Consider the following 16045-nt stretch of genomic DNA (forward strand, 5'->3'; position numbering starts at 1 on the left):
CCCTCTGCGGGCGGGAAGCGGCGAGGCAGGTCTGGCGGGCGCGCGCACGTGGAGAGCGGGCTGCCGGCGGGGCTGCGTCCCAGGAGCGGCAGGTTCGGCCTCTCCCGACTGTGTGTGTTTAGGCACAGCCAGTTCCCCGGGTCTTCTGGCTGCGGGACTTAAAGTTGCCGTATGCCAGGCGGACACTTGAACCCCTGACAGCCGTAACTCGTCTTGTGAGTAGGTGGCATTTTATAACGTTATACGTGTGGCATCGTCCAAGTGGGGCAAGCAAACTCTTTTCAGCTAACCATGATTTTTCTGGGTTCATCCACAAGCCAGAGACAGGCACCTGTGTTACATACTGAGGAAATGTGGATTTCAAAAACTGCTTATTTGAGAACGGGGAGGAAAAGTCAGATAATTTGGCGTCATCTTTGAAATCGAATTTCGTTGCCTTGGAGAACACAAAGTTTGTGATTTCGAATGCTGAAGTAATTTTCAACAACATTTCCAAATTGGCATAAGAGAACGTTGACTATATCTTGCATTTCTTTGGGCTCTATGAAAACAATCGGGTTAGATTTATTATGTTCTGTAAATAAATCATTTCCTTGTGTTTTCTCTAAAGTCTATGAGTTCTCTGATGTCTGTCTCTTTTTTAGGTACTCTGTTGTCCTTATCTGACTTTCCTGGTCCTCAGTACTCTTTCAGGAGTATTTGATTTCCCTCTGAGGAAATATGGAAGACTGATTCCTGACGTTCTCAGACGTTCTATGCTGTGACTTGTAAGCCTGATATCAACCGTTCTACTTTTCAGGAGATGCCGTTTCATACACATACAGTAGAATGCTTGCTGTGTTCCAGGGGTTATGCAAGGGATATGAGATGAATATAAAATCTCTATCCTTAAAGAACTCTGAGCCAGGAGGAGGGGACAGAAAAGCAATAGTTAGAATAACCTGTGAGGAATTTTGAGTTGGAAGTAAGGAAAAGGTGCTACGGGAGTACAAAGGAAAGAATGCATAGAAGTCATAGGTAGAGAAAGGGAACCTTGGGAGCTAGGAAAGGAGTGAGTGCCACCTCATTAAGAGAGATGAGCTGTATAGTACGACTGGCCTAGTGTGCATTTGAAGAATAATAGGATGAGATTAGAAACATAGGCAGAGGTCCAATTGTTAAGGAGTTGGGTCTTTACCTGGTTAGCAGTTGGGAATCTTTATAAAATTTTAAGTAGGGTAGCAGCATGATGAAAAATAAATTACAGAAAGAACCCTATAGGTGGTTGAGATTAAAGATGAAATATCAGTTAGGTGGTTATTGCAGTAGTTCAGGGGAGAAATATTGAGGGGCTGAACAGAGGCAGTAGCTATAAGTATAGAGAGGAGAGACCAGTTTGAGAAATATTTAGTAATAGGATAGATGAGACTGGGTGGCAGGGTGTAGAGAGAGAGAAGAATTTCTAGGATGGCTTCAAGGTTTCTAATTTTGCCTTGTGAGACTGCATGAGCATGGCCTTTGGCGTCAAACATGCTAAGGTATGCAAGTGTGCGTCTGTCACTTACCAGTTTTGTAATCTTGATCAAGTAGCAAGCTTTTAAATCTCATTTGTGATAGAGGAGTGATAGTATACATAGGATTGTTGTGAGGATTAAATGGGGTAATATATATAAAGTTGCTTATGTTAGCTATCATTTTTATTATAAAACAATAAGTATAGGAATAAAGTTAGAGAAAGATTCTGAGATCGATTTGGGACATGTTAAGTTTAGGGTGCCTCCAAGCCATCTAAATGATTTTATATAGAAGGTAGTTGGAAGTAAGGCCCTGGAGTTCAGAAAAATGTCTGGTTAAGAGATACAGATGAGGTAGTGGATGATAGAGAAGTTAGTTAAAATAGAGTATATAAAGGGAAGGAGTTAAGGCAATGGTGACTTGCTGGGAAGGAGGATGCTCTTGCTAATGTTTACATTGGCATGAGGAAGGTGCTGATAAAATTGTTTTTTGTGGCCTTTCATTAATACTCATGAAGTGCTTGCCATGAGTGAAGTACTCTGATTATTCTGTGTTGCATCCAGAAATATATAACACATGATTCCCTGGATTCAAAAGTTGTATAGGTCAGGACAGGGCGGGGTAAGTATCCCGTGAGGGACGTAAGCCAAGTTGTTTAGGAATGTAGGGGGAGGGAAGAATCATTCCTGGTTGGGTGATCAGAAGGGACATGTTAGAAATGTTATTGGAACTGGGTCTGGAATGATAATAGGATTGCATTAGGAGAAGGTGGAGCTGCAAATAGGGTGGGATTGCTGGCAAAGGAGTATTGAAGTTTTTGACCTTGGTCACAAAAGACAGTGTTATTAAGAGAAACAGCAAAAATTAGGTGGATGGCATGAGGAGGGGAGCAGGAAGATAAATTCTGTTTTACAAATATTTATTTTGAGGTAACTGATATTAATGATTAGAAATGCTTGTCTTAACTTGGGGAGAGAGAGATCATTGTTGAGGATGTAGATTTAGATATTATTGTGTAACTAAAGCTTTGGGTTTTAAGCTATCTGAGAAGAGGAGAGAGGAATTGGGCAATGCCCACATTTCTGGGAAGAGAGTGAAGAAAACACGAAGAGATCAAAGAGGTATAGATGGAAAGATTCTTGAGAATTAGGGGGTATCATCAATGTTATGTGCTTCAGGTATGTCCGGGAACATGAGTCCTGAGAAAAGAATTTGATGATGTAAGAGATCATTGGTGAACCTGAGGAGAACAGAATCCTGACGGTGGTTTTGGTATAAGCCATTTTGCAAGGGTTTTAAAAATAAGTTGGTGATAGAGAATTGGTGACAGTGAATATAGGTTATTTATTCAGGTTTGGCTATGTAAAAAAAGAAGATAATCATTGGGGTATTAGGGTTGAGGGAAGAATTTTTTGTTTGTTTTTGCTTCAGGCCAAGATGCCTGTGGGAGGACTGGATAAAGAAACTAGATGTAAGTGTGCTATAGCGTAGGAGGAAGAGACGTTGACCTGAGCCTGAGGGAAGAAGAACATGGGTAGAAGTGCAGACATTTTAAGAAACCAGAAGACACGATGGGGTGGAGGAGCTAAGGTGTGTGTGAAGATAGAGTTCATGCTGTAGACTTCATCTCGGTTAACTAGAAGAATGAGAAAGATTGGGATGAAATTAGGGACTTGAGGGGAAAAAAAATAGACGACTTTAGAAGAGGGATTGTAGAGAAAGAGACAAAGATGATGACATTAGTAAGGAGATTGCCCAGAAAGAATGAAGGTTAAGGTGAGGCTAGGTTTATACCCCAAGGCTTCATTGATCAGTATTTTTCTCAGATCCTTGGGATTCTCAAACAAAGGTAGAAAATTTCTTGAATGCAAGCCTAACCTCATGCCAGGCCATGGGTTAGCCCCTTTGGGGACAGGGGTTAGAAGTGGTGGGGAGTTTATTCATTTGGGAGTTTGGAGGAACTCAATTAAGTCCAAGTATCCTAGGATCTTTTAGCATGTGTGTGCCAAACATTGTAATCAATTATATACATTATCTTATTTACTTCTCAGCACAACCGTATGTTATTATTATTATCCCCATTTTGTAGATTAGATGACTGAGTTTTAGAGTGTAATTTTAATTTCCCCAGCATTATATAGTTTTAGTGTAAAGGCTAGGATAGAACCAAAAGCAGTGTGATTTCAGAGCCTGCTTTTTTAACTACTACTTTATCCAGTGCTGTCCTATGGAACAATGTAAGCCACATATACGATTTTAAATTTTCTAATAGTTACATTAAAAAGAGCAAAACAATAAAGTGAGATTAAGTTTAATAATATATTTTATGTAAACCAGTATATCCAGAATATCATTTTATCCTGTAATCAATGTAAAAAAAAATAAGATTTTGTATATTTTTATGCTGAGTTTGAAGTCCAGAGTATATTAGCACATCTCAATTTGGAGTAGCCACGTTTCAAGTGCTCAATAGCCATGTGTGACTAGTGGCTACCATACTGGACAATGCAGCTCTACAGCCTTACCCTTGAGGCCAGTCTGAAGCTTGGGGAGAGTACAGAGGGTGCCTTTTGTTTATGACAGCACTAGTTTGTGTGAATGTTACGACAGTGGAGCAGCCTGACTGTCTACTATTTTCCTGACTTACTGGGAAGAGCCTCCCAGCCCTTGAGAGCCACAAAAACTCTTGAGAAGTAGTTGTTCACAGTTACTCTCCTTAAAACTAGGTACCCCAAAACTAAATCAAATATATAGATTAATTAGAAAGTAATTGTTAGAATTAAAAAAGAATTCCCAACATTTCTTTACATAGTCATCTCTCATCATCATAATGTACATTTTATATGGCCTTATCATTTACACAACATTTTACGTGTGCTTTCTTTCTTGATCCTCACAACAGACCAGTGAGGCATTATCTCCATCTATCCAGGTGATGAATTGATTAGAAAGTGATTTAAGTGATTTGCTTCAGTTTACATGTAATAAAGATGAACCCCAAAACCTGTTCTTTAGACTCCAAATCTGGTATGTTTTTCCACTGTGCTAATCAGCTTTGCCTTGTACAAAGCAAAATATAGTTATATTTATAACACCACTCAGAACTCAGTATATTTACCTCTTCCCAGAAATGCATCCCTTAAAATCCTGTGTGATTGTCACAGTGGCTATACTCCATTTCTTGCTCAGTTACTGACTCTTACTTTAAGTGACTCTGATTGTCTTATATCTTATGTTGCCTGAGAAAGAATCTTAAATGGACACCTTTTTGGTTGGTTTGTTTGCTTGTTTTTGGCATTGCTGTTTTGTTTGACCCTAGATTCCATAGGATCAAATCATCTTGTGAGCATGTAACTAGTCATGGTAAATTAAGGAAGTATCTAGGGTCTCCCCCCGCGCCTTTATTTGTCAAAGGAAATCTTGACTCTATAGGGGAATTACTTGTCAAGCTAGCGTTTTTTTTCTTTTCCTGAAATCAGACATTAAGGCAGATGCAAACCCCACTCCCTGCATATTTTATATGAGAGATTTCCATATAAGATTTTTTGTTTCTTTGTTTGAAATAGTTTCAAACAAAGGGTTTCATGGCTAAAACAATCACTGGCAGAGAGATTTTAGACATACAGGTTGGATCGGCATGTAAAGGACCTTGAATACTATCACAGAGATTTGAGCTTTATTTTATTTAGGCTTTAGGGAACCACATGATTAGAATAATGTTTTAGATAGACTAGTGTAGAGGATAGTTATCTGATCTATCTGGGATCTGGCTAGTTCAGATTAATAGTAATTCTAGGTTCTACATATCCTAACTCCAAAAGGGCTAGATAATTGAAAAAGACATTGTAACTCATCAGAACGTGTGGATGACTAATAATGTTTAAGTGAGACTGCCGTTAAGGCACATAACTGACTGACGTCCACATCCCAAGGTGACAGCACCACTTGGTCATTCCTAGCCAGGCAGAGCATATATTACACTTATCATAGCACAGTAGTGCTTATTCTTCAGTTATTACCATCGTGTGATTTACCAACTAACTTCTCTGTGCCTTAGTCTTATAATAAGGAGATGATAATGGCATCTATTTCAAAGAGTATTTGTAAGAAATAAGTGATTTAATATTGTGCGTGCTTACAGTAGACCTGCTCAATACACTGAGGCTCAGTAAATGTGAGCTGCTCTTATTATTGTTGTTGCTGTCAGTTCTGTTAGGAATGTTTAACGATTTTTATTTTTACAACTCTATTTTTATCTTCTAGCTACTGTGTGGTAAAAGCTAGAATGAAACAGTTGCCTGCAGCAACAGTTCGCCTCCTTTCAAGTTCTCAGATAATCACTTCAGTGGTCAGTGTTGTAAAAGAGCTCATTGAAAACTCCTTGGATGCTGGTGCCACAAGCATAGATGTTAAACTGGTGAGAGTCCCTGAGGAGCCAAATACCTTTAAAGCAAAAAAGGGCAGGACAAATGTTTTCTCCTTACAACTATTACCTTTCTTTTCTTTCTTTGTACCAGTAAATTATTCTTAGGACATTGGACCCTTTGGTTTTGTTTGTTTGTTTGTTTTTAGCACTTTTTTTTTTAAGATTGGCCCTGAGCTGACATCTGTTGCCAATGTTTTTATTTTTTTCCTTTTTCTCCCCAAAACTCCCCAGTACACAGTTGTATATTCTAGTTGTAGGTCCTTCTAGTTCTGCTATGTGGGACGCCGCCTCAGCATGGCTTGAGGAGCAGTGCTAGGTCTGTGCCCAGGATCTGAATCAGCGAAACCCTGGGCCTCCGAAGCAGAGTGCAGAACCCCACCACTCAGCAACAGGGCTGGCCCCAGGACGCTTTGTTATTTTAAGAGTAAATTCTTAGAAGTAAATTTTAATTTGTGAACATTAGTTGATTAGTTTAAATCCACATTAGTAACACTAAAGGAAATTATAAAAGCAAACTTATTTAGTGCTCCATCACCTAAAACATAAATTTAATTTATCTGTATTTTCTATTAATATCTATCCTTGGTTATTCATATTTACTTGCTTTATATATTCTCCTTTGCACCTTTTCACCTAATCGTATTTTAAAACCATTTCCCATGTTGCTTCGTAGTTTTCACATTTTAAAATTTAAGTGCTGGGGCCGGCCCAGTGGTGCAGCGGTTAAGTTCTCACATTCCGCTTCAGCAGCCCGGGGTTCACTGGTTCGGATCCCAGGTGTGGGCATGGTACCACTTGGCAAGCCATGCTGTGGCAGGCATCCCACATATAAAGTAGAGGAAGATGGGCATGGTTGTTAGCTCAGGGCCAGTCTTCCTCAGCAAAAATTGGAGGATTGGCAGCAGATGTTAGCTCAGGGCTAATCTTCCTCAAAAAAAAAAAAAAGTGCTATGTATGAAATAATTTGAGTTAATGTGACCTATCACACTCATTATGATTTATTACAATTAGTTTGTGTCTCCCTCCCCTGTTATAAATTACTAGCTGATAAAATAAGGTCTGTATTTTTTCCAGTTTTGTGTCCACTATACCTGGCCAGTACTTGGCACATAAATGGTAAATAAATTTGTTTGAGTGACTGTAAGAATACTTTTTTTGGTAATCATTTAATTATCAGACATTTATGTTATTTCTAATATTTCAGTATTAGAAATAATAGTGATACACATATCTTTGTAGGAAAGAAACCTATGCATTTTGTATATATGTTTGTATATATAAAATCCCAGTTGCCCCTTATAAAAACTCTGTGAATTAGGTACTACTATACCCATTTTACAAATAATTAAGGTTCTGAGAACTTGTTCAGTGATATAATTAGTAAGTAGTGGAGCTGAGGTTGGAATTCAGGTCTTTCTGACTCTAAAGCCCAGTCAAGATCTTTCCTCTATGCCAGTGTCCTCACACTGTTTGGGGGCATTAGAATAATTCAGAGAGTTTGTTAGGGCAGTTACTGGGCCCCAGAACTTCAGATTGTAGGTGGGGCCCAAAAGTTTGCTTCTCTAACCAGTTTCTAGTTGATGCTAAGAATCACTGTTCCATACCATATCAAATCTGTATTTTGTTTCTAAATAAGTTTTTTTTTTTTTTAAAGATTTTATTTTTTCCTTTTTCTCCCCAAAGCCCCCGGTACATAGTTGTCTATTCTTCGTTGTGGGTTCTTCTAGTTGTGGCATGTGGGACGCTGCCTCAGCGTGGTTTGATGAGCAGTGCCATGTCCGCGCCCAGGATTCGAACCAACGAAACACTGGGCCGCCTGCAGCAGAGCGCGCGAACTTAACCACTTGGCCACGGGGCCAGCCCCTCTAAATAAGTTTTATAAACATGAAAAGTACTTATTAAACCCAAAGAAAGACAATTTTTCTTAGACGTTTCATATAGTCAATTCAGTCTGATTAGAATACAATTGGTAATAATTAAACAGGATTAGGTAGTTATATCTGACAGATTTCACTTAAGAATCTTAGGTGGGCAAATATGTATCTTGTTCTCAAAGTTCTCTGAAGAAAAATAGTTTTTTAAAATAGTGTTACAAAGCAAACAGAAGTTCTCCTATGAAAGTAAATTACACCTTTTTATCTGGCTATGTATTTTAATCTCTTGGCGTTTTTCAGTTTCTCTTTCTCTGCTTTGTAGAGTTTTAAAGTAAACAACTGTGTTGCTTTATGTATTAAGTCCTGTTTTATTTTGCTTTCATACAATAATAACTACCCTGACTAGGAATATTTTCATGATTAGTTAAACAGGTTGGGATTATTTTACACATTTAAACTGATCTTTGTGTTATTTTAGTCAGATGCCTGGAGTTCTTATTTATGTTGGAAGATTTGCATTTCTGCAGTTAATGATTTTTCTATAAATGAAGCAGAGAAGCTATTCCCAGAATGTTAACTTAATTTTAGATTGAGAGAGAGATGAGGAACTAAATCTTAGGCATCTTCCCCCCAACACCTTGTATATCTAATTTGTCTAAAAAGTACCAACACATACAGTATTATATAATTTTAGGCTATTAAAAGGATGTGATATTACTTTAAATACTACAGTCATTGTAATTGTAAGAAGACTTTTTCTCCCTTTATGACTTACATAAATGGCCACACACATAAAACTTTGTGAAGTCAAGCTTATGACAAATTTACTACCAAATTTAGAATGTAGTATTCATAGAAAGTGTGATCACTATAGGAATTTAGATTTTATTTTTATTATGTTTGTGTATGTTTAGTATTAGACTGCAAATACTAAGCTATGAATTGAAGTTTGGTTTTTTTCCCTTGATTCCCAAGTTAAAAACTCACTGAGATTGCCAAATTAGTTGTATTTTCTCAGCAGTTGCCTGTTAGGTGACTAGTTGCAGAAAGAAATTTTGAGTTATAATGTAGTAAATATTAAAATTTCTTGTGAAAGCAGTAAATAGTTGAAGGGAGGAATTATTGAAAGTCAGGTTGAGTAGTGATAATTGCTAGACTCTTGGTGGGAAGAACTAGGTGGTGGTTTTGGTGCTCATGGTATCCTGTTTTATTTGTTTGCAAGATTACATATACAAAGGTATATATCATTTAGAAGAATTTTTTTAGTCGTTTAAACATAAATTTAGACATAAATACCTATGATACTGAAACAATTCAAGGGAACCTTAAAGATCAGACCAACTTCCTTATTTTACGCTTGGATCTGAGTCCAGGGAAAACAAGGGACTTCCCCGTTGTACCATAACTAGGAATGAGTAGACTTAGGAAATTCAACTCTTGCTTTCTTAATGTTAAGTTTCCATAAAAGATAAATAGATGACAAAATTATTTCACTTGTGTTTCTTTCTGTTTCTAAATGTTGTAAGTTTAAAGCCATTACATAGTAAAAGTATTTTTTAACTTTTTATAGGAGAACTTTGGGTTTGATAAAATTGAGGTGCGAGACAATGGTGAGGGCATCAAAGCCATTGATGCACCTGTGATGGCAATAAAGTACTACACCTCAAAAATAAACAGTCATGAAGATCTTGAAAATTTGACGACTTACGGTTTTCGTGGAGAAGCTTTGGGCTCAATTTGTTGTGTCGCTGAGGTAAGGTAATTTATATAGACTGTTTTAGTGATTTTATAGTCACGAATATTAGAATTAAGAGAAAACCAACCCAGAATTTGGCAAAGAGTGTGGGGTTTTTCTTGTGGTACATATATATAACATAAAATTTACCATTTTAACCAGTTGTAAGTGTACAATTGAGTGGCATTAGGTACATTCACATTATTGTGCAGCCGTCATCACCATCCATCTCCAGAATTTTTTTGTCATCCCAAACTGAAACTGGGTACCCATTAAATAATAAGTCCCCCTTCTCCTTTCCCCCCATCCCCTGGTAACCACTGTTATGCTTTTTGTCTCTCTGAATTTGACTTTTCTAAGTACCTCATTTAAACGGAATCATAGAATATTTGTCCTTTTGTGTCTGACTTATTTCACTTAGCATAATGTCTTCAAGGTTCATACTTGTAACGTGTATCAGGATTTCATCCCTTCTTAAGGCTGAATAATATTCCATTATATCTATAAGCCACATTTTGTTTGTCTAGTCACCTGTCGACATCTGGGTATATTTGGATTGTTTCCACTGTTTGGCTATTGTGAATAATGCTGCTATGAATATGGGTGTACAAAGGTGTGTTTGAAACCCTGCTTTCATTTCTCTTAGGTATATACCCAGAGGTAGAATTGCTAGGTGATTCTGTTTAATTTTTTTGAGGAACAGCAAAATGTGTTTTGTAGTGTTAATGTTTATAAGAAGAAATAGTGGTTTAGTGGCCTATTGTCTTGGAAAAAATGTATTAAATAAAATTAAACAGATATCTTACCTATAATCACTTTTCAGAGCCTTTACTAAAGTCTGTTGTGAATCTCTAAGGTTGGTGGTTTATAGTAGGTTCATTTTCTGCACCTACTTGACTATGAAACCCTTTTATTGAGAAACATATCACTGTTTTTTTCTTGTTTTGTGCAACAACTTTGGAAATACCACTTTAGTCAGTACAGATTATTAGATTGTGCTCTAGAGATGCAAATTGACTTGGCCTACCCTCTAGCTAGTTAGAGGCTGATTGGGTCCTAGAACTTTGCTCTCTTGACTGCTTTTTTGGTGCTTTTAATGTCTAAACCCCTGAGTTCAGTGCCTGACGCACTCCATCGTGTAGTATCAATTATACTTCACTGCCTCTGCCCTACATTATATAACTAGTTTGTGGCAAAGCTCATCTAGAACCTTGATCTCTTCATTTCCATCTATTTCAGTTATGTTTTATCCCATGACTCCATACTAGTTTCTTTGTGCTGTTCTGTTTCTCTGTGTATGTTAAGCTCTGTATTATAGTGTGATAGTATCTGTGTCCTAGTGAGTGACATGGTAATTGTGAGGGTCTCTTTAGCTATCTAAGTTTGCCCGGTAGCTGTATAACCCTTCATTTGTGCTTAGTATGGCAGACTCTAATTAGGTGAGAATGCTCAGATGCAATAAATAAAATGGTAGGATTTTATACCTTTTGTCCCAGAAAAGTGGCAGGGACATGACATGTTAGTCTCTCCTCATCTGGTCTCTGGACATCTATTTAGTAGCCTAGTCTCCCCAGCAATGATACATTCTTCAGGCTTATTGTGGTCCTTTGCTGAGTGCTGGCATAGTGTAGGGTTTTTCCTTCTTTTTGTGAATAGGGTCCCAACTCAGTATTCATTTACTCTTTGACTTTGCGGCTCTGTAAGGTGATGCCTAAGCAAGAAAGAAAAATTGTGGGTTGAGGAGGAGCTGGAGTTTCAAGTGGGCGATTTTGCTGTTTTAGCACAGAGGACTAGGAGCCCTCCCTTGTTAGAATCTAGATGTTCAGACATCACTAAAGGAGGAAAGACCTTGTCATTCCTTAAGTGCACTTGCTTAAAACCTTTGTGCAAAAACTAGCACTCTCTGTGCTGCTCTTACCTTTCTCAGCACTTGCTTTATTTAGAGTTCACTGAGTCTCCAAATAGATTTTAGGGAAGAGTGACTGGAGGGTACAAGGGGGCATTGCCCATCTTTCTCCCCAGGGACTGTACATGGGAACCTATGGCCCTAGGCTCTTGTAGAGTCTGTTTTTAACATGGGATGAGATGTGTATCGGAACCTGCAAAGCCCCCAGTACTGGTACTATGATATGACCTCTCAGTGGCTATTTTAGAAATCATATAATTTGTTAGAGAATGTATTTTATTTTTTAGCTGTTGTCCAAACTTGGCAGGTAAATCTTTAAGCTTTATTTTGGCAGTGTTTTTGAACAATATATAGTCTGGCATTTCTATGTTTTCTAAGATGTGTATAACCTTTCAGAACTGAAATTGGTCATTATCAACTTTGTCTGCTAGGTGGCAGCACTACACTTAGTCTTCTAAAATATATTGTACATAAGCCATATGATTCATCCAAATCTTCACTATAGTTCTCATTTTAGATGGCAGTTTTGCAAGTCCTTGTCCAGTGGTACTCTCTGTTTCTTTATTTGATTAGTTAAACCTGCGTGATAACTAAGTTTATCATTTTGTCTTTTGTTTCATTTTTGAGGCATTTGAATGCCTTCAGTATAAATACATAAAAGAATTTTGCTCATTAAAGTTACAAAAGGAGTAAAAGAAATGTCAAAGTATCACAATAGTAATAGGAAACTATAAACTTTAAAAAAGTTATTTTCGATTTAAACATTGCAGTGTCATTTGTCAATCTTAGAAAATATTAACAGCACTTTATGTACTGTCTTATGAATCTCTGGGAAAATCACACGTAGATATATGTGTGTGTGCACACACACACAGCGCAATGAACTTTTATATCTGTATACTCCAGATCCAGATATGGACTATTGTCAGCACCCCTGAAGGTTCTTTATGCCCCTCCCCATGAGTACTGGGAGGTTCTCTCATGCTCCGTCCCAGTCAGTCAGAGGTAATAGCTATTCTTACCTCTATCAACATAAATTAGTTCCACCTGTTCTTGAACTCGCTCTAAATGGAATCTTACAGTAAGTATTATTTCGTTACAGACAAATTGTTTGATGATTTAGGTTTGATTGTACCTGAAAGCCAAAGGAAGTATAGAACTGGAAGGGACCCTGGTAGTAGTAGTGGACCCTGGTGCACTGCCCAGATCCCCCACTTGGGGACTGAACACTCATTCCCCCAGCTGCCAAGAGTATTGGTGACTGAACACTCACAGCTGAGTCTCCCTCTGGAGATTGCCCTTACGTCAGCTGAAGAGAGTTACATTACTCTCATCATCCAGCGCAACCTGCATCCAATGGCTGGTTGACGAGGGGTTGTAAGGTCTCTGTTCCAATTCAGAACAACTCTGCTATGCTTTGTCTGCTCCAGACTGTCCCCCCTTGTAAGTGTGGCACAGCCCCACTTCTCTTTCTGCCCTGCCCTCACAAGTGACGATCCCAGCAGCACTCCCCAATAAATATCCTGCTCACTAGTCTTTGCATCAGTCTGCTTCATGGGTAAGCCACCCTGCAATAGGTCTTCTAAGGTTCAGTCTCATGTTACTGATGAGGAAACTGAGGTCTTGTGAAGCCAAATGCCAAGTCTTCTCACTCCAGCTTCAAAACACAGTCTAATAATCAGTCAGCTAATATTTCACTGTCTACTGTATGCAAGTGCTGTGCTAAGTAGTTTACTTCAGAGGAACTGTGCACAGTGAAGTAAATGGAATGTGAAAATTGTGACCTATTTAGGGACACATAGTATGTCCATGCTAAAGCCAAGAATTCAGTTCCAATTTCATGCCTCCCAGTACTGGGTTTTTCACAGTAAGTTAGTGCCTTCTTACTAGTATGGTTAGAGAGAGATTTATAATTTAAAAAGGACCTCATTAAAACAGTAAATATACTCAGGCCTGCAGTGGTAAGCTTAATAGGTTATCAAGCAGTAGTCAAGTTGAAACTTACGTGGGAAGATTTCTGAATAGTATTTCAGAAATACAGAAAGTAATATATGCTTGTCAAGGTCAATTACATTTAAAAATAAATATTATTGTTATTCAGGAAGAGTTAATGAATGTTTTGAGGGGGAAAAGCTTCACTTTTGAAGTTTACCGAATATTCTTCACCTTTCAGAAAGAATTGAACTTTCATGTAGAGTAGAAGGTGCATATTTATTTTAAAGGCTCCAGTTTATTTTGAAAACTCTGGATGGAGATTGCCGTTACATAATAAAAATTAATGATTTGGCTATTTTATCTGCCAAACTAACTGATGCAGATAATTTTAAAGTCATAGAGATGTAAACCATCTCAGGCTTAGTATAGTGATGATGTGTAATTGGGATATAGTTTTGTCACACTATTGAAACAGCCGTCACCCAAAACTCCAATTGTTGAAATTATTTTTTGTTAGATTATTTAAAGATGTTAATAATTTTAGTTATAAAAAGAAAAAAATTAAGTAGACTTTCAGCAGAATTAGCTGGAGAAATTTAAAATATATCTATTCTATATTCTTTATTTATATACTTTAAAAGAATGGGCAGTTTCCTAATTTGTCAATTATAAAATGACTTCCAATCTTAGAATTAAACACTCCAAAGGAGTAAAACATTCTTTTCATATCTACAAAGTATCCTATTGATATTTAAAAATAAATTTCTGCCTCCATAATCTGTGATGAATGTATCTGTGACTGACACAAATTGACCGACATGACTTTTTTTTTTAAATCATATCATCAAGCATAACTTCTCTTGAAATTTATTATTTGTAGAGCAATAATTTGGGGATATTTGTCGTTCTTTGATGTTAAATTCCTCATGCTGATTACTAAGCATACTGACTAGAATGAGCTAGAAATAGTGAAAATCCTGTTTTGACCTGTTCATAAAATTTTTTCTGAAGACCGTATATATTGTTCCTATCACATAATAAAATGTTTTGTTTCTTTTTAGGTTGCTGTTTTTTATACATTATCTTTCTCCTTTCAAAGAAATGTTTAAGAAACTTACATAAGTTTTTTGAACTGGATTTTAAATAGAAGCTAAATTATACCTTAGTTTTAGGAAGATTACAGAATGGTTTTGTTGTCTTAGAATCAGAACAAACTTTGAATGAGGAGTCAGAGCCTAATTCTCATTCCCAAGTGTTTGAATATGAGACTTGACCATAAGACGGGTTAACCTTTCTGAGTCTTTTTTTTTAATGTCTATAAAGTGAGAATAATGATTTGAGGGTCAAATGAAATAGTACATATTAGAGTATTGTGAATATTATCATGTGCCATACAGATGAATGTTATTTTTACCCCGGACTTGAATGTGAAAAGTAGTGTGTGGCTGTGTCATACAGGTGATGATGTCATCAGCTTACCCATTCCCTTTTCAGCAAGTGGTTTTTCACCTCACCTTTCAAAGTTCATGCAAACTCCTCACCATTTTGGGAAAATCCTTTCTAAAATTTAACAACCATTCCTAGGTAAATTCCTTCTGAGTCTCACCAAAGGTCTTTTTTCTATAGCATATGTTTATTTTTTTCTCTTGTTTTTTCCTGGGAAGAATTAGAAGAGTTGCCAGCCATCTACTGCATAATACTCATGTTTATTGATTCATTCATCCAACATTTTTACAGTGGTTACAGTGCACTGGGTATTATTCTGATCTGTCAAGTTCATTATACATAATTTTGTGATGAGATTGTATGGGGTCTGTAGATTTATTGTTGTTTTACTTTACATTAAACCTCTGTGGCTTAAAGTGGGCGGAATGACTAGCTCATTCTGTTTTGAAGATGGAAGTTGAGATTGTCTTATTTGTGGGCTCGCATATCTGTAAAAGGGTAGGGGGAAGCCCCCAGCATTATTCTGATGGTCCCTGCCTCCTGCTCCAGTGTAGGGGACCTCTTCTGTCTCTCGTAGCCATGTGGGTAAGCACAGGAGTTTTTGAAGCAGCTGGGATATCTTGCTTCCTAAATGCAGTCTCCTCACAGGTGGTAGAACTCTGTTGAGAGGAGAAAAGCAGGGACCAAGATCCCCTGTTGCTAGTCTCCCACAGTGGAGTATCAGGGAGAAGGTTCTGAAGTCAGAGTGCTTAATATAAGTGTTCAATTGTGTGCAGGCAGGCAGGCATACTCATACGCAGAAAGGAAAAGACAGTTCAGTCATCCAGGCAATATCCATATTTCAGCTGAATCTTGACAACCGTTAGTTTTCAGACTCTTGTTTCTGTGCCCAAGTGTTCATCTAAAAGTTAGCAAAAAAAAGAAACAATTAAAAAATCCCTTTAACATAATTATCTAAGATGAATTTTTGTCAAGGGAAGATTTTTTGTATGAATTTCTAGGATATTTCCTAAGTTTTTAATTTATTTTTTATCTAAAACATTGAGAAAAATTGTGCTTATCTGAAATTTAAATGCTTTTATGTAATTTTAACTTTCTAATAGTATTATAATTTCTTGAAACTCAGTAACTGGACCAGAGTCAGTTTTTAATAACTGATAGCTAATATAACCTCTAAGGTTCTGTAAAGACTTCTAAAACTTCTTTTAAAATAAACTTCTCTTTTCAAA

The 16045-nt window shown here is 37.2% G+C and overlaps 1 protein-coding gene across 16 annotated transcripts in view; it reads left to right on the forward strand.

Annotated features, from left to right (window-relative positions):
* PMS1 (PMS1 homolog 1, mismatch repair system component) overlaps window positions 1-16045 on the forward strand; it is an 84009-nt gene that overhangs the window by 241 nt on the left and 67723 nt on the right. For 14 of the 16 annotated variants that reach the window (XR_011502925.1, XR_006526745.2, XR_011502928.1 and 11 more), the window contains exons 2-4: window positions 645-767; window positions 5758-5911; window positions 9365-9547. Coding sequence is in view for 7 of the 16 variants with exons in the window: in XM_070508234.1 (XP_070364335.1) it covers window positions 5780-5911; window positions 9365-9547 (315 nt within the window). In the remaining 9 variants the exon portion in view is untranslated. Of the gene's footprint in view, window positions 1-40; window positions 220-644; window positions 768-5757; window positions 5912-9364; window positions 9548-16045 lie in introns of those variants that run through there. The other 2 variants (XM_070508236.1, XM_070508235.1) reach the window with 2 other exon arrangements.

The sequence above is a fragment of the Equus asinus genome, chromosome 4 (genome assembly GCF_041296235.1).
Source record: "Equus asinus isolate D_3611 breed Donkey chromosome 4, EquAss-T2T_v2, whole genome shotgun sequence".
NCBI lineage: Eukaryota > Metazoa > Chordata > Mammalia > Perissodactyla > Equidae > Equus > Equus asinus.